Source organism: Schistocerca serialis, chromosome 1 (assembly GCF_023864345.2).
Source record: "Schistocerca serialis cubense isolate TAMUIC-IGC-003099 chromosome 1, iqSchSeri2.2, whole genome shotgun sequence".
NCBI classification, from domain to species: Eukaryota; Metazoa; Arthropoda; class Insecta; order Orthoptera; family Acrididae; genus Schistocerca; species Schistocerca serialis.
In genome coordinates this window covers 1,285,589,376-1,285,608,390 of record NC_064638.1, presented here as the reverse complement: position 1 = coordinate 1,285,608,390, position 19,015 = coordinate 1,285,589,376, and the positions used below count along the sequence as shown (strand labels likewise).

The following is a 19,015-nucleotide window of genomic DNA, read 5'->3' as shown; positions in this document are numbered from 1 at the left end:
ACCAATTAGGTTGACGAAATGACTAGAGGAATAAACAGCCACATATTTCTGCCATTAGCAGATCATTACAGGTGGTGCTTATCAGTTTTGTTATAAAGTAGAGTATCAATGCATGATATTGCATCCTATCATTACCAAATAATCCATTAAAACTACAGTCTTTCATAATATGTACACATTCACCTAAAAATATAACACTAATGTATTCCAATTTTAGTATCCAAACCATTAAAGATGTCATGATGAACACCATCTCAGCTAGTATTACTTCTCCAGTAAACATATAACAGAATGATCTTAGCATTACATAAACAATAATTTTAATAGGTAATGGTCCAAATTTTCTCAATGCACGTTATTTCCTTTATGAATCAGGAACGTATAATTTGTTCTATACCTCTGCCAACATGACAGTCACACCCTTTAGAGATTCTCATATTATCGTCACTAGAATTTTTCATATTGTTAACACTATAAAGAACATTCCTGGAAGGTATAGTAAGCCATACTGGTTTGCTTGCGACGAATAAACAGTCATCCAACCCACATACAGTCCACAGCCCAAATGTCACCTTTGCTGTTTCTTGACTCATGTAATCGATGTCCACGTAAAATAATTAAAACTACAGAGACATAGAGCATAGCGTTATAACTAATTATTGAGGGATTATGTGGAATGTGTGCACAGCCACACAAGCCAATGGTATTTACTTTAATACTCTAGATGATGCCGATTTAGACATTATGTCAGTCTTCCTCAGTACTCATAACAGTGTATGACAGTAGCTTTATTCATCTGTAGATAATATTTTTACAAGACTATAGGACATGTTTAAGTATTTACAAGTTTAGAGCAATTTAAAATAAGTTAATTTGCATACACATATATTTACAGACTTCTAGTTAGACACAATCATTAGATTTACTCCTGGTATACAATACATTTATTACAAATAACTTATTAAGTAATGTAATGCCACACTGTTCACTCATATCTCACTGTCAGTCACTGATCATACTATACACACATTGTTTCATAACACATCACTTCCTACACACACACACACACACACACACACACACACACACACTGGTGATCTCTCGGCCATTTTCTGTACCAAAACTTCCCATTTGCTATCCTGAAAAACTGAGTCAGCATCCCTGCATAATGAGTGAGATGTTGAGCTCAGAAAGAAATGGTTCAAATGGCTCTGAGCACTATGGGACTTAACTTCTGAGGTCATCAGTCCCCTAGAACTACTTAAACCTAAATAACCTACGGACATCACACACATCCATGCCCGAGCAGGATTCGAACCTGCGACCGTAGCGGTTGCGCGGTTCCAGACTGTAGCGCCTAGAACCGCTCGGCCACACCGGCCGGCAAGCTCAGAAAGAGGAAGAGGTGTTACTATTGTGCTATGCATATCTTGGGGGTAAGTATTTATAGAAAGGAGAAAAGATGCCGCTACTTATGTCAGATGTATGCTAAACTCCATAGAATTTGCCCATGAACTTGCTGGCCACATAGTTTCTCCACAGCAACTACTCCTTCAAAATAACCAAGTAGTTTCTGATGACTACAACCACACTTCTTCCAAAACACTAAAATCTTTTTCCAGCGACCTTAATAAAGTCATCAGTTTCGACTCCTACCTCCAAGACACATTCATTATTGCAGGAAATTCCAGCTGAAGGCTCCAACTCAGCCAGTCCATGTCATGGGATGTGACTTATTCAGTTGGCGATACCCCAGTGGTGACGTGTGCACCAGACTCACTGTGTGCCAGCACATATAAAGTTAAGGCCACGCAGGCAGGTAGCTCTGCGGGGTCTCCAAGTTCCTCGTAAGAACCGTGAATCCAATTAATAAAGCTGGAAGATCCTCTGAGACGTGACAGGGTATCACGATATGAATATCAGCAGAAATAGAGGCGTTTCTCAGATGACATGTACATCACGCTTCTTCCAACTTATTCTTGAACTTTTTCTGTGAACGGTCCCTATTTCACTCTATATTGCAGAATGCTTTGCAGGTACAGAGTCACTCAAAAAGGTGAATTCAGTTTCATTAATTTTTATCTTGTTCAGTTTAAGTTGGACGTGAACAATGTACAGGGTGTCCCATGAGGGATGGTCGACGTTCATGGATATGACAGGAAGTTTGTTGAGAGCCCAGATAAACATATGGTTCATGAAGAGGGACAGCAGTCTCTTCCGTAGATGCTGGCGCAACAGTCGGGATCACTGACCGATCTGGCTTTGTAAAATCAACCAATACGATCTTGCTGTGTCGGAACTGCGAAATGCTGAAAGCAAGGGGAAACTACAGCCATAATTTCTGCTGGTGGCATGCAGCTCTGCTGCATGGTTGACTGATGATGACACCCATTCTTGGGTAAAATGTTCCACAGATAAAACAGTCTCTCCTTCTGATCTCCAGGTGGGGACTACTCAGAAGGATGCCGTTATCAGGAGAAACAAAACTGGCGTTCCATGGATCGTATCGTGCATTGTTAGATGCCTTAATTGGGTAGGTAAGTTACAAAACTTAAAAAGGAAAATTGGTATGGTAAGTTAGATCTAGTCTGAATTAGAGAAGTTCGGTGGCAGGAGAAACAGCACTTCTGGTCAGGTGAACACAGGGTAATAAACACAAAATCAAACAGGGGTAAGGCATGAGTAGGTTTAATAATGAATAAGAAAGCAGGAATGCGGGCAAACTATTAGGAACAGCATATTGAATGCATTATCACAGCCAAGGTACACACGAAGTCCACACCCACCACAGAAATACAGGTTGATAGCTCCACAAGTCACGGAGAGATTTAGGCAATGTATAATGAGCTAAAAAAATTAATTCATATACTTAAGGGAGACGAAAATTGAATTATTATGTGCGACTGTAATTCGATGGCGCGAAAAGAATGGAAAAAAATAGTAGGTGAATAAGGACTGGGGGAAAGGAATGAAAGACGAGGCTGCCTGGTACAATTTTGCACAGATCATAATTTAATAATAGTTAACACTTGATTTAAGGATCATATACGTGGAAAAGACCTGGAGACACTGAAAGATTTCAGAATTATTATACTGTATAATGGCATGACAGAGGTTTCGGAACCAGATTTTAAATTGAAATACATTTACATGGGCAGATGTGGAGTCTGACCACAAGTTATTGATTCTGAACTGTAGATTAAAACTGCAGAAATTGCAAAGATAGAAGATTAAGGAGACGAGAGTTGGGTAAGTTGAAAGAACTAGAGGTTGTTTAGAGTTTCAGAGAGAGAATTAGGAAACGATTGACTAGAACAGGTGAAAGGAATACAGTAGAAGAAAAATGCGTAACTTTAAGAGATAAGATAGTGAAGGCAGTAGAGGATCAAATATGTAAAGACCTAGTAGAAATTCTTAGATAACTGAAGAGATACTGAATTTAATTGATGAAAAGAGAAAATACAAACAAAAAAAAGCAGCAAATGGAGGAGCCAAAAGGGAATACAGATGTCTAAAAAATGAGATTGACAGGAAGTGCCAAATGGCTTAGCAGGAATGGATAAAGGACAAATGTGAGGATTTAGAAGCATATATCTCTAGACAGATACCGCCTACAGGAAATCAAAGAGGCCTTCGGAGAAATGTGATGCAGCTGTGCAAATATCAAGAGCTCAGACGGAAAACCAGTCCTAAGCAAAGAAGCGTATGGGGAAAGGTGGATAGCAGTGTGAATGAAAGACAGATTAACTTGAAGGCAGTATTATAGAACTGGAAGAGACAGATGAAGATGAGATGGCAGATATGATACTGTGAGAAGAATGTGATAGAGCAGTGCAAGACTTAATTTGAAACAAGGCCCTGGGAGTAGACGACAGTCAGTCAGAGCTACTGATAATCTTGGAAGAATCAGCCATGACAAAACCGTTCCATCTGGTGTGCAATATGTATGAGATAGGCGAAATACCGTCAGACTTCAAGAAGAATGTAATAATTCCAATTCCAAAGAAAGCAGGTGCTGACAGGTTTGAACATTACAGAACTACCAGTTAATAACATGAAATCTTTACAGAAGAATGGAAAAAGTGGTAGACGCCAAAGAAATGTAGGAACATGTGAGGCAATACTGACCCTACGACTTATCTTAGAATAAGGAAAGGCCAAGATACCTTTATAGCATTTGTAGACTCAGAGAAAGCTTTTGACATTGTTGGCTGGAGTTCTCTCTTTGAAATTCTGGAGGTATCAGGGTTAGAAATACAGGGAGCGAAAGGCTCTTTACAACTTGTGCAGAAACCAGATGGCACTTGAGTCGAAGGCCATGAAAGGGAAGCAGTGGTCGAGAAGGGAGTGAGACATGGTTGTAGCCTACCCCCAATGTCATTCAGTCTGTACATTGAGAAAGCAGGAAAGCAAACCAAAGACAAATTTGGAGTGGGAATTAAACTTCAGGGAAAAGAAAAACATTCAAGGTTTACCGATGACACTGTAATTCTATAAGAGACAGCCAAGGACTTGGAAGGGCAATTGAACGGAACGGACAGTGTCTTGAAAAGAGGATATAAGATGAACATCAACAAAAGCAAAACGAGGAAAATGAAAGATAATCGAATTAAATCAGGTGATGCTAAGGGAATCAGATTAGGAACCGAAACACTTAAAGTAGTAGATGAATTTTGTTATTTGGGGAGCAATATAGCTGATGATGGTAGAAGATGAGAGGATATAAAATGTAGATTGGCAGTGGGACCAAAGCGTTTCTGAAGAAGAGAAACATTTTAACATCTAACATAGATTTAAGTGTTAAGAAGTATTTTCTGAAAGTATTTGTATGGAGCACGGAAGCGAAACATGGACGATAAACAGTTTAGACGATAAACAGTTTAAACCAGAAGAGAATAGAACCTTTGAAATGTGGTGCTACGTAAGAATGCTGAAGATTGGATGGGTAGATTGCGTAACGAATAAGGAGGGACTGAACAGAACTGGGGAGAAAAGAAATTTGTGGCACAATCTGACAAGAAGAAGTGATCAGTTGAGAGGACACATTCTGAGACCACCAATGTAGTACTGGTGAGAAGGGGGGGGGGGGGGGGGGGGAATGGTAAAAATCGTAGAAGGAGACCGAGAGACGAATACTGTAAGCAGAACACAGGAACGATCATTAGAAGCAAAAAATTGTGGTAAACGTCGGCTCTGTAACACATACCTCAAGACCTATGAGCACATGTTCATCTTCAATACTGTGAAACGTTTCTCTGGTACACAGTGTCCAAGGCGACTGCTTCATCTTTTATTTTTCCATTTATCGTTCAGAGATGGTTACCTGTTACATTATTTTACCTTTAGTGTAGCTGTAGCCTGTATACTGTAATCATATAACGACGTCAGGCACATGTGTTTTGGTCTCCTGTGTGAAAGTGTGAGTGCGAGTGGGAGATGGTGTAGCAGAGTGACTGTTAATTGCATTTTATTCACTACTGGCCATTAAAATTGCTACACCAAGAATAAATGCAGATGATAAACGGGTATTCATTGGACAAATATTTTATACTACAACTGACATGTGATTACACTCTCACGCAATTTGGGTGCATAGATCCTGAGAAATCAGTACCCAGAACCACCACCTCTGGCCGTAATAACGGCCTTGATGCGCCTGGGCATTGAGGCAAACAGAACTTGGATGGCGTGTACAGGTACAGCTGCCCATGCAGCTTCAACACGATACCACAGTTCATCAAGAGTAGTGACTGGCGTATTCTGACGAGGCAGTTGCTCGGCCACCATTGACCAGACGTTTTCAATTGGTGATTTGGAGAATGTGCTGACCAGGGATGCAGTCGAACGTTTTCTGTATCCAGAAAGGCCCGTACGGGACCTGCAACATGCGGTCGTGCATTATCCTGCTGAAATGTAGGGTTTTGCAGGGATCGAATGAAGGGTAGAGCCACGGGTCATAACACATCTGAAATGTAACGTCCACTGTTCAAAGTGCCGTCAATGCGAACAAGAGGTGACCGAGACGTGTAACCAATGGCACCCCATACCATCACGCCGGGTGATACGTCAGTATGGCGATGACGAATACAGGCTTCCAGTGTGCGTTCACCGCGATGTCTCCAAACACGTATGCGACCATCATGATGCTGTAAACAGAACCTGGATTCATCCGAAAAAATGACGTTTTGCCATTCTTGCACCCAGGTTCGTCGTTGAGTACACCATCGCAGACGCTGCTGTCTGTCATGCAGCGTCATGGGTAACCGCAGCCATGGTCTCCGAGCTGATAGTCCACGCTGCTGCAAACATCGTCAAACTGTTCGCGCAGAATGTTGTTGTCTTGCAGACGTCCCCATCTGTTGACTCAGGGATCGAGACGTGGCTGCACGATCCGTTACAGCCATGCGGATAAGGTGCCTGACATATCGACTGCTAATGATACGAGGCCGTTGGGATCCAGCACGGCGTATTACCCACCTGAACCCACCGATTCCACATTCTGGTAACAGTCATTGGATCTCGACCAACGCGAGCTGCAATGTCGCGATACGATATACCGCAATCGCGATAGGCTACAATCCGACCATTATTAAAGTCGGAAACGTGATAGTAAGCATTTCTCCTTCTTACACGAGGCATCACAACAACGTTTCACCAGGCAACGCCGGTCAACTGCTGTTTGTGTATGAGAAATCGGTTGGAAACTTTCCTCATGTCAGCATGTTGTAGGTGTCGCCACCGGCGCCAACCTTGTGTGAATGCTCTGAAAAGCTAATCATTTGCATATCACAGCAACTTCTTCCTGTCAGTTAAATTTCGCGTCTGTAGCACTTCATCTTCGTGGTGTAGCAATTTTAATGGCCAGTAGTGTAGTTTAACTTTTGCTGCATAGTTTAAAAAGTAAAAATAATAATTGTCCCCAATGTATTTAGTAAGGACGCTGGTATGGAAATGAGCGTTTGGCGTCATTGGCCGGGAGGCCCCTCGCGGGGCAGGTCCGGCCGCCATATCGCAGGTCTTATTACATTCGGCGCCACATTGGGCGACCTGCACGCCGGATGGGGATGAAATGATGATGAACACAACACAACACTCAGTCCCTGAGCGGAGAAAATCTCCGACCCAGCCGGGAATCGAACCCGGGCCGAGAGGACGGCAATCCGTCACGCTGACCACTCAGCTACTGGGGCGGACTGGACGCTGGTGACCTCACGGTTAACGCCCTATACGTACGACAGGCACCGCACTACAAGAGAGGCATTCTGCATCACAGTTTAGTTTGCTTTTGAACTTCAGAGAGCGTGTACTCCTAGAAGAGTCAACCTGTATAGCATTTTCCAGCAGATATTTCAAGAAAAGGCAATGAAGATAAAATTAGATTCGAGTTAAATTTAGGCTTATTATCAATCGTTCTTGCTGCAAATTATACGCGAGTGGAACATTAAAGAGGGCAGTGAGAAAGAGACACGGGGTAACCTTCGCCATGACCGTAAGGTGGCTTGCGAGTATATGTGTTACGAGGGGTGTTCCATACTGATTTACACCTTATTTTTTCCCGTCATTCATGGTCCGTTATTAGACTCACCATTACAGTTGTAAGTGTTTGTTACATCGACCTAACAGTTGGTGGAAGGACAATCGCTGGAAGTGTAATCCCTGCACAGTGCAGCCCATTTTCCAACTGCTGTCATCACATGAACGGAGAACACTGGAGCGTGACCATCAAGGACAGCGCTGGACGAAGTGGTTTCTGTAGAAGGAGGGTGTAATCATTGCTGACATTCACGTGCGATTGGTGGCAATATATGGAAAGCGTGCACCATCACGAAAATCGCTCTTGCAACACGACAATGCTCGTCCCGATGCGAGTCGGAAAACCACGACTGCCATCTCTGAAATTGGGTTCCAGGCACTGCCTTACCCACCATATTCTTCTGACTTGGCCCCTTCTGATTACCATCTATTCAGGCCTGCGAAGAACCTCTGCACAGACATACTTTCGCAGACAGCAAGCGGCTTTCCTTGAGTGGGTGCGCAAGAGTGCAGAAAAGCGGTTCGACGAGGGCCTACAGAAGTTACAGGGGCCAAGTCAAGAGGATGCGGTGGGCGTGGCAGGACCTGAGCCCCGTTCCAGCGATGGCAGTTACCGTTGTCCGACTCGTATGGAGACGAGTGCTGTCGCGCTGCTAGAGCAGATTTTGTGACGGTGCACACCCTCTATATGCTGCCACCAGTCGCTTCTCGGTGTCCTCACTGAGTGCGCCCTCCTTTCACAGAAGCCACTTCTTCGAGCGCCGTCCTTGATGGCCACAGTCCATTGTTGTCCGCTCAAGTAATGAATGGCAGAAGTTGGGAAAAGGGGCTGTGTTCTGCACGGGGACTACATTTCTGTATACCTACAGTTGGACAAAAGTGCTACCTACTTGCAGCTGTAACGCTGAGTCAAGCCTCGCACTATGAATGACCGAAAAAATAAAGCTTAAATCAATATGGAACGCCTCTCGTAGATGTAGACGTAGATGTTGACTAATTTAATGCCAGCGTGATGCTGAGCTTGGCGGATACCTGTCGCCAGCTCCGGGCTTTCTTTGCCAGCAGGAGGTCTCGGATACGTCGATATGATATATAGAAGCGTGTTAGAATTTCAAGATCTCTGCTTCAGATGATAGACTGTATAATCGATTGGAGGAAGACTGCAGTGAGATGTATGTCATCAGGGGTTTACAGTGTCGTTGAGTTACTTAAAATCTGGCTACGGATGAAAGTGCTATTGGCATGTGTGTTGATGTGGAAGTACTTATACAGGAGCCCGCCCGGTTGGCCGTGTGGTCTAACGCACGGCTTTTTGGGCGGGAAGGAGCGCCTGGTCCCCGGCACGAATCCGCCCGGCGGATTTGTGTCGACGTCCTGTGAATCAGCCAGTCTGTGGATGGTTTTTAGGCGGTGTTCCATCTGCCTCGGCGAATGCGGGCTGGTTCCCCTTATTCCGCCTCAGTTACACTATGTCGGCGATTGCTGCGCAAACAAGTTCTCCACGTACGCGTACACGACCATTACTCTACCACGCAAACATAGGGGTTACACTCGTCTGGTGTGAGACGTTCCCTGGGAGGTCCACCGGGGGCCGAACCGCACAATAACCCTGGGTTCGGTGTGGGGCGGCGGAGGGGTGAAGTGGACTGAGGTAGTCGTCGTGGGGTTGTGGACCACTGCGGCTGCGGCGGGGACGGAGCCTCTCCGTCGTTTCTAGGTTCCCCGTTAACATACAATACAATACAAATACAATACTTATATAGGATCTTTGGGAATGGTGTTGTGAGTTTGTTTATGACGTAAAGCGTGCGGAAGAGGGCTGAGATTCTATTACGTCCAGTCATAATAAGGGCATGCGCAGTCATGTGACCATGGAGATTGGTTAATACGGTATGGAGTGAAGCTACTCTTTGCTCAGGCGTGTTAAGGGAGGGAAATAAGATTACTTTGTTGGGTGTTTGTAATCCGACACAACCACTGTAATTTGGTGTGGAATAGGCTAGAAAAATTGAGGTCAATGGGAGTAACTTAGCTGAGTATGGTCTGTTCGATGTGGTTGTGTATGTCATAGGTCAAGGAATGATTAGGACAGATATGGATGATGGCATGGGATACAGTTAGCTTCAATTTAACTCGAAGCGCAAATTTTCTTTCAAGATTTTTGAAGATAATTGTGCGTAAGTCAGTTTGGCTAAAAGGAGACTTTATTCTGTGTAAAGTGCGGTATTTGAAACGTTTAAGTGATTTGCTATTTAATGTACAAAAATAGGTAAAATTCTCAAAGCTGTGCAAAGAAGAAGAATACTTATAGCACCTACAGTCGCATAAAATCTAGGTACATAAAATACATCTTAACAACTTTTTTATTTTTTACAAATATGATTCGTGCTTTACAATTATTTCATCTACTTATTTTTTGTATCTAGAAAATTACTTTTGTGAGTCTTCTCTCTGGATGTATCAAGAGACTGTGACTAACTAAATTAGAGAAAAAGGTTGTCTTTGTTTGGAAGGGTACGAAATCTTGTATGTATGCCTTGAAACTAACTTTCTCTCAATTTTCTTAATTGTAATGATTGAGCGATTTTAAGCTACATGCCATCAGGCATTATTCATAATCCTGAAAACCTCCCACTCACGTTTTAAAAACTTCTTTCTCGATTTGTTATTCCAAATTTCACGTCTTACTGCTTCTCCAAAAAGAGCTCCCGAAATACATTTTTATTTACTTTTTTTTACAAATCCTCAGTTAATCGGTGCTCGGAGAAGGAAAGTTCTTTTCTTCGATTTACGACCAATTTCAGACATGTTGACCAGTCAGTTACAGATATAGACACAATTTTTAGTAGATTTAATATCAAATTTGTAAACTGGCTAGCATACATGGCATTACTGCTACACCAACATCTGTTAATGTACCTGTGGGCTGTAAACCAAGTGCCTCTAAATTTTCTTTCACTGACTACAGATACATATGCGTAGCATATGTATGCCTCATCTTGTTATGGTGTTTTGCAAACGTAGGGCAGACTTACAACAGTTTCGAGTAACGCTGACAATCTGTTTACAACAGTTGAGACGATGACACTGCTTCGCTTTCAAATACTCACCGTCAAAGTCCAGCCACACCCCCTCTTTTTTTTCATCTGTGTAATTGATAAGAATCCACTCATCGTCTGTGCGGAGGTTTCTCAACATGTGATTTATCATTTCCTTATTTAATGGACGTGCAAGCGTGCCACCTTCTTGTTTGCAAATTTCCAGTGCTTTATGTGCAGTTGTTTGCAATGCGAAGTGCTTGAACATTCTCTGCGGTTTTGAGGAGTAGAATGTAAAGCCAGGCGATATGTATGGCACCGTTTCTGTGAGCATTAAAAAAAATGTTAAGAAAGGCTAAATAGATAAGCACCCAGCAACAAATTTCAGCATCTGTTATAGCGAGTATTGATTAAAAAACAGAGAAACACTCACCAGTACTGCACTCAGGATGCGCTTCATCGTCCTGAAATTTTAAAACGTGCAAGTATGTAGCCCGTACACAGAGAAATACCGTCAACACGTCACTTAAAAACTACATAGTAAAATTGGCTAGAAGTGCAGAGACAATTGTTAACTGTCTCAATAAAATTAAATCCCTTTACTTAAACTGTTGACAGTTTACATCTTTTACCTCGCATTCAACTAAACGTCAGATGCAGTATTCAAACAGTTCCTACCTCATATTTCGGGAAGTTAAAACCAAACACTGGACTTCATTTTAAAAAGAACCAAAGAATGGAATATTGAAGATGAACATATGCACAGCGCGCATTCTGTATCCTCACCATTTCTTAAGAAAATCGAAAACTGTACCCACCAAGGTGGTGCACAAGTTAGCACCACTTAAATAACTACAGAAATCCACAAATCCTCTCTAGAGCGTATATAAGAGCATTTTTCCTCAAGAAAAACATAAAATACTACTGATTTTTGTAAATCCTACAAGACAGTTCACAAATGTACTATAGTATTATCAAATATAAACGGCCTGCTGAAAAAAGAATGCCTTCAAATGTAGAACCACAAACCACATTTATAACAACTGAAGGTGCCTGTTAGATTATTATTTCTGCAGAACTAAAGATACTACCGCATTTTGAATGTATTAAGACAACCTTAATACAGTCAAGAACATTTGCTACACTTACATAACTGTATTATATACCGTGAATCATAGCAAAAACAGGTAATGATTTGAGAATGAAACAAAAGTACGAAACTAGTCACGAATAAAAATATTATTTGCGCCTCAGATGGAAACATCAATTAATAAATTACAAATATATTGAGTTGCTGTACTGACACCAATATAATGTTGGAATTACATACAAACTACATTGTTGAAAAAAGTATGTATAGAGTCAATCATTATGCTTCAGATTCTAATATCATCTCGAAGGGTAAAGTAAAATATGACAAACTACATTCCACAGTTCTAGCACCGATGACTACTCAATCTTCATTAAAAAAATACTTCTGATACTGGAACACAGTCACTACATGTACAGCATTGCTAAACTACTGTTACCTTAGATTACCTGACGAAACAGAATTGTTCCATGCCGTGTTTGATATAACTTCAAAACACGGAGATGACTCCGATCGCTTCATCGCCTCGAGCCCTAAATCGAGCTCCTTACTGCGTCGGAAAACGATCTTAAATATCAGGTGAAGTCGCAATATTTCAGCATGGTTCAAGAATCATAAAAGAAGGCTGTATACATGGAAGAAGCCTGGAGATACTGGAAGGTCTCAGATAGACTATATAATGGTAAGATAGAGATTCAGGAACCAGGTTTTAAATTGTAAGACATTTCCAGGGGCAGATGTGGACTCTGACCACAATCTGTTGGTCATGAACTGTAGATTAAAACTGAAGAAACTGCAAAAAGGTGGAAATTTGAGGAGATGGGACCTGGATAAATTGACTAAAGCAGAGTTTCAGGGAGAGCATTAGGGAACGATTGACAAGAATGGGGCAAAGAAATACAGTAGAAGAAGAATGGGTAGCTTTGAGAGATGAAATAGTGAAGGTAGCAGAGGATCAAGTAGGTAAAAAGACGAGGGCTAATAGAAATCCTTGGGTAACAGAAGAGATACTGAATTTAATTGCTGAAAGGAGAAAATATAGAAAAGCAGTAAATGAAGCAGGCAAAAAGGAATACAAACGTCTCAAAAATGAGATCAACAGGAAGTGCAAAATGGCTAAGCAGGGATGGATAGAGGACAAGTGTAAGGATATAGAGGCTTATCTCACTAGCGGTAAGATAGATATTGCCTACAGGAAAATTAAAGAGACCTTTCGAGAAAAGAGAACCACTTGCATGAATATCAAGAGCTCATACGGAAACCCAGTTCTAAGAAAAGAAGGGAAAGCAGAAAGGTGGAAGTAGTATATAGAGGGTCTATACAAGGACGATGTTCTTGGGAACAATATTATAGATATGGAAGAAAATGTAGATGAAGATGAAATGGGAGATATGATACTGCGTGAAGAGTTTGACAGAGCACTGAAAGACCTGAGTCGAAACAATGCCCCGGGAATAGACAACATACCATTAGAATTACTGACAGGTTAGGGAGAACGAGGTCTAACAAAACTCTACCATCAGGTGAGCAAGATGTATTGAGACAGGCGAAATACCCTCAGACTTCAATAATTCCAATCCCAACGAAAGCAGGTGTTGACAGATGTGAAAATTACCGGACTATCAGTTTAATAAGCCACAGCTGCAAAGCACTAACACGAATTCATTACAGACGAATGCAAAAACCGGTACAAGCCGACCTCGGGGAAGACCAGTTTTGATTCCGTAGAAATCTTGGAACACGTGAGGCAATACTCACCCTATGACTTATCTTAGAAAATAGATTAAGGAAAGGCAAACCTATGTTTCTAGCATTTGTAGACTTAGAGAAAGCTTTTGACAATGTTGACTGGAATACTCTGTTTCAAATTCTAAAGGTGGCAGGGGTAAAATACAGGGAGCGAAAGGCTATTTACAATTTGTACAAAAACCAGATGGCAGTTATAAGAGTCGAGGGGAATGAAAGGGAAGCAGTGGTTGGGTAGGGAGTGAGACAGGGTTGCAGCATCTCCCCGATGTTATTCAATCTGTATATTGAGCAAGCAGTAAAGGAAACAAAAGAAAAATTCGGGGTGGGAATTAAAATCCACGAAGAAGAAATAAAAACTTAGAGTTTCGCCGATGACATTGTAATTCTGTCAGAGACAGCAAAGGACCTGGAAGAGCAGCTGAACGGAATGGACAGTGTCTTGAAAGGAGGACATAAGATGAACATCAACAAAAGCAAAAGGAGGGTAATGGAATGTAGCCGAATTAATCGGGTGATGCTGAGGGAATTTCCTAATGGAAATGAAACGCTTAAAGTAGTAAAGGGGTTTTGCTATTTGGGGAGAAAAATAAGTGATGATGGTCGAAGTAGAGAGAATATAAAATGTAGACTGGCAATGGCAAGAAAGGCGTTTCTGAAGAAGAGAAATTTGTTAACATCGAGTATAGACTTAAGTGTCAGGAAGTCATCTCTGAAAATATTTGTATGGAGTGTAGCCACGTATGGAAGTGAAACGTGGACGATAAATAGTTTAGACAAGAAGAGAATAGAAGCTTTCGAAATGTGGTGCTACTGAAGAATGCTGAATATTAGATGGGTAGATCACATAACTAATGAGGAGGTATTGAATAGAATTGGGGAGAAGAGAAATTTGTGTCACAACTTGACTAGAAGAAGGGATCGGTTGGTAGGGCATATTCTGAGGCATCAAGGGATCACCATTTTAGTATTGGGGGGCAGCGTGGAGGGTAATAATTGTAGAGGGAGACCAAGAGATGAATACACTAAGCAGATTCAGAAGGATGTAGGCTGCAGTAGGTACTGGGAGATGAAGAAGCTTGCACAGGATAGGGTAGCATGGAGAGCTGCATCAAACCAGTATCAGGACTGAAGACCACAACAACAACAACAACAACAACTGCACGGTACGCTGATCTTGTGCCGTGAACTGCGGCACACTCATTTTTCCAGCCGCTGGTGACCGTGTCGCAAAGTCAGTATCTCGCGTCCCGCTCTGACTTGGACTCGCCTGCGGCCGGAAGTCGTGGCTGGCGGCTCGGCGCCGGCAGAGCACTGCCCTCTTGTAGTTCGGCCGCGGGGCAGTGACGTTCGGCGAGGAGCCCAGTCGGCAGTGCGGTCATAATTTCGCTCCCTGTTGGCCCGAGTGGCCTCATGTTCTGGGTCTGTGGTTCGTCGCCGAAATCCCTTCTGATGCACGTGCCTTTATTTCTAAAACTGTCCTGAGACGTACTGTCGCTGCGCTTCTTTCAAAGACATACAGTACTTCGGCTTCCTCAAAGGCATCGATAGATGTCTCTGTTGTCAAGGTATCGTGGTGGATGCAGCAGACATTCTAGCAGACGGATTAAAGCAGACAACATTGAGGACATTCGGCCCAGCTGCAAATCATGTGACTACTGCCACAAAATTGTTTCAGGACAACAACATCCCATTTTCAAGTGCTAAAAGCAAGGAAACCAGATAAAATAGTCTTTCGTATACCGACAGACATATAAGGATGACAGACGTCTGGAGTTCTAACCTACCTTAAAAAAATTTTTTTGTCACATTAGGCCTCGTCACAACTTAAAAACATATTGCGCACGAGCGTTGTCAACTCAAACCACAAAATATAAAACGTCGTCAGCCTCTGCACACACCGTCCCTGAGGTATACACGACTGGCCATTAAAATTGATACACCAACAAAAAATGCAAATGATAAACGGGTACTCATTGGACAAATATATTATACTATTAACTGGCATGTGATTACATTTTCACGCAATTTGGGTGCATAGATCCTGAGAAATCAGTACCCAGAACAACCACCTCTGGCCGTAATAACGGCCTTAATACGCCTGGGCATTGGGTGAAGCAGAACTTGGATGGCGTGTACAGGTACAGCTGCCCATGCAGCTTCAACACGATACCACAGTTCACAAAGAGTAGTGACTGGCGTATTGTGATGAGCCAGTTGTTCGGCCACCATTGACAAGATGTTTTCAGTTGGTGAAAGATCTGGAGAATGTGCTGGCCAGGGCAGCAATCGAACATTTTCTGTACCCAGAAAGGCCCGTACATGACCTACAACATGCGATCGTGCATTATCCTGCGGAAATGTAGCGTTTCGCAGGGATCGAACGAAGGGTAGAGCCACGGTTCGTAACACATCTAAATGTAGCGTCCACTGTTCAAAGTGCCGTCAGTGCGAACAAGAGGCGACCGAGACGTGTAACCAATGGCACCCCATACCATCACGCCGGGTGATACGCCAGTATGGCGATGACGAATACACGCTTCCAATGTGCGTTCACCGCGATGTCGCCAAATACGGATGCGACCATCATGACGCTGTAAACAGAATCTACATTCATCCGAAAAAATGAGGTTTTGCCATTTGTGCACTCAGGTTCGTCGTTGAGTACACCATCGCAGACGCTCCTGTCTGTGATGCAGCGTCAAGGGCAACCGCAGCCATGGTCTGCAAGCTGATAGTCCATAAATCGCAATCGCGATAGGCTACAATCCGACCATTATCAAAGTCGGAAACTTGATAGTACGCATTTCTCCTCCTTACACGAGGCATCACAACAACGTTTCACCAGGCAACGCCGGTCAACTGCTGTTTGTGTATGAGAAATCGGTTGGAAACTTTCCTCATGTCAGCACGTTGTAGGTGTCGCCACCGGCGCCAACCTTGTGTGAATGCTCTGAAAAGCTAATCATTTGCACATCACAGCATCTTCCTGTCGGTTAAATTTCGCGTCTGTAGCACGTCATCTTCGTGGTGTAGCAATTTTAATGGCCAGTAGTGTAGTTGCAAACTGAAAGCCGCTACCAATGGCGATATTTATTGAAAGGCTAATACTCCGCAGCAACGATACTATTGTCTGTCATAAGATCTTTGGGAAATTCCTGTCTGGTCCTAGCTCATTCTAACTTAAAACTGTACCACGCTGCAATCTGAAAGGATTTGGCATACGAAATTCCTATAACACTAGCTAAAATCTGTTGGTGGCTGCTTCTTACGAAGGATATCGTAAAAAGTGTCCAGAAATGCCCTTTAGACACTTCCAAAAATGGTTCAAATGGCTCCGAGCACTATGGGACTTAACTTTTGAGGTCATCAGTCCCCTAGAACTTAGAACTACTTAAACCTAACTAAATTAGGACATCACACACATCCATGCCCGAGGCAGGATTCGAACCTGCGACCGTAACGGTCCCGCGGTTCCAGACTGTAGCGTGTAGAACTGCTCGGCCAGTCCGGCCGGCGTTAGACACTTACATCCTCTCATTTAAAACACCGATGCACTCCTCTTTCAAGACACAATGAATCTCTACCTTCTCTACATTCGATAGCAAGCAACCTTTTTCTTCAACGTGCAACACGCTCGTGCTTTCCGTCTTATCCCTCAACGTTAGGCCCAGATATTTAAACGACTTGACTGTGTCAAGCAGGACACTAGTAATACTGTATCCGAACATTGCAGGTTTGTTCTTCCTACTCATCGGCATTAACTTACATTTTTCCACATTTAGGGCTGGCTGCCATTCATCACATGTAAATTTTGTCTAAGTCATCTTGTATCTTCCTACAGTCACTCAACTTCGACACCTTACCGCACACCACGGCATCATTAGCAAAAAACTGCAGACAGCTGTCCACCCTTTCCGCCAGATCCTTTATGTATACAGAGAACAACGGCGGTCCTATCACACTTCCCTGGGGCACTCTAGACGATATTCCTGTCTTTGATGAACACTCGCCGTAGAGGTCAACATAGTCGGTTCTACTACTTAAGAAGTCTTCGAGTCACACACATATCTGTGAACTTATTTCATATATCTGTACCTTCCTTAACAGCCTGTAATGGGGCACCGTGTCAAATGCTTTCCGGAAATCTAGAAATACAGAATCTGCCTGCTGCCCTTCATCCACAGTTCTCAGTCTGTCATGTGGTAAAGGGGCAAGCTAAGTTTCGCACTGGCGATGCTTACTGAAACCATGCTGATTCGTGGACATAAGCAGCTTAGCCTGAAGAAAGCTTATTACATTCGAACTGAGAATGTGTTCAAGGATTCTGCAGCAAACAGAAGTTAGGAATATTGGTCTGTAATTTTGTGGATGTGCTCATACTGGAGTTACCTGCGCTTTTCCGAGTCACTTGGGACTGTGTGCTGGGCGAGAGATTCACGATAGATGCAAGCTAGGTAAGGGTAGAATGCCGTAGAATACTCTTTGTTAAATCGAACTGACTTTCCATCCAGACCTGCTGATTTATTTGCAACGTGGCAGGCCCTCTGGCCTCTTCACTCGCTTATTCAGGGAAATCAGACCAGCCCGTCTTGCATTTCTAAAATGTGAATTTGCAAACATGCGTACTAATGTCCTTTCGCAACTGTAGTACATTAACATGCAAAGTAGGTCATCGCACGCTGTGCACCGGCATGCACACAATCGGGAGTAGGATGCACGCGTATCGTAATACTTTTCGTTTCACCTGGGAGGCGAGCAGGAACTTTTAGACGAACCGCTGACTACAGCAGGACGTGGGGGGACGTCCCAGCACCGGCAACTGCCCGCAGAGCCCAGACCCGTGGCTGGCGGCTTTTTCTTTTGACGCCAAGTCGCAGCGGCCAGAGTGACGGACACCCGCTATTTTCTCGCGAAAGCCTCAGGCTTCGGGTGGGAACACTCCAGCTCAGCGCCACAGCTGGCTGTGCTGTTGTTTGGGACCTTCCAGAGAGGCGGTCGCCAAACTCCACGGCACAGCCGACAGAACGGCGCCACACGAAGAACCGCAATGATCACACTCCGTTGGCGTCCGTCGCAGAAAGCTTTCAGAGCAAAGTCGATGCGGAGGCTATGATAGGCCGCTTGACTTTTGCGTCAGCACACATTTGCAGTCACTATCGGAAATTGGCCGGAAGGAGCGGCACTGGCGCCTAACTTGACGAAGTAGAGCAGTGAATCTAGAAGGAGCTGTAAGGCCATAACTGACGATAGCTTTGTTTATCGGCGGCAACTGGCCGAGTTCTGGCACAAGCAGAGTAGTCGCTTTCTGGTCGCGGGGCGGGAAAGAATTTGAGGAGTTGGTTGCTGGCCACTCCAGGAACCGGTCGCGTACTTTACCGCCCTTGCTGCAGAGTAATTGCATTCACACTTTCACTTGTCTGGCCACCCAGAACAATATATAGTTCTTTTCCACACTCGCACTTCCATCGGTCTCCGGACCCCATCTCCATGCAGCCGGCATCAGCACCGCGCATTGCGTCCTGCTGTCGTTAATATAAGCAGCTCCGGCCTTTAGGGTTTCAATTGATTTTTCAGCCGCCAAAAATTCGAATTCAGCTTTCTCTGC

At 43.4% G+C, this 19,015-nt stretch overlaps 1 protein-coding gene across 1 annotated transcript in view; it reads right to left on the bottom strand.

The window, feature by feature from the left end:
• The window catches only part of LOC126419676 (macrophage mannose receptor 1-like), a 63,715-nt gene that overhangs the window by 24,113 nt on the left and 20,587 nt on the right, over positions 1–19,015 (bottom strand). The window contains exons 2-3 of the mRNA XM_050086865.1: positions 11,005–11,035; positions 10,644–10,895 (exon numbers count right to left, since the gene is read on the bottom strand). Of these exons, the coding sequence (XP_049942822.1) occupies positions 10,644–10,839 (196 nt within the window). The 5' untranslated portion in view covers positions 10,840–10,895; positions 11,005–11,035. The remainder of the gene's footprint in view (positions 1–10,643; positions 10,896–11,004; positions 11,036–19,015) is intronic.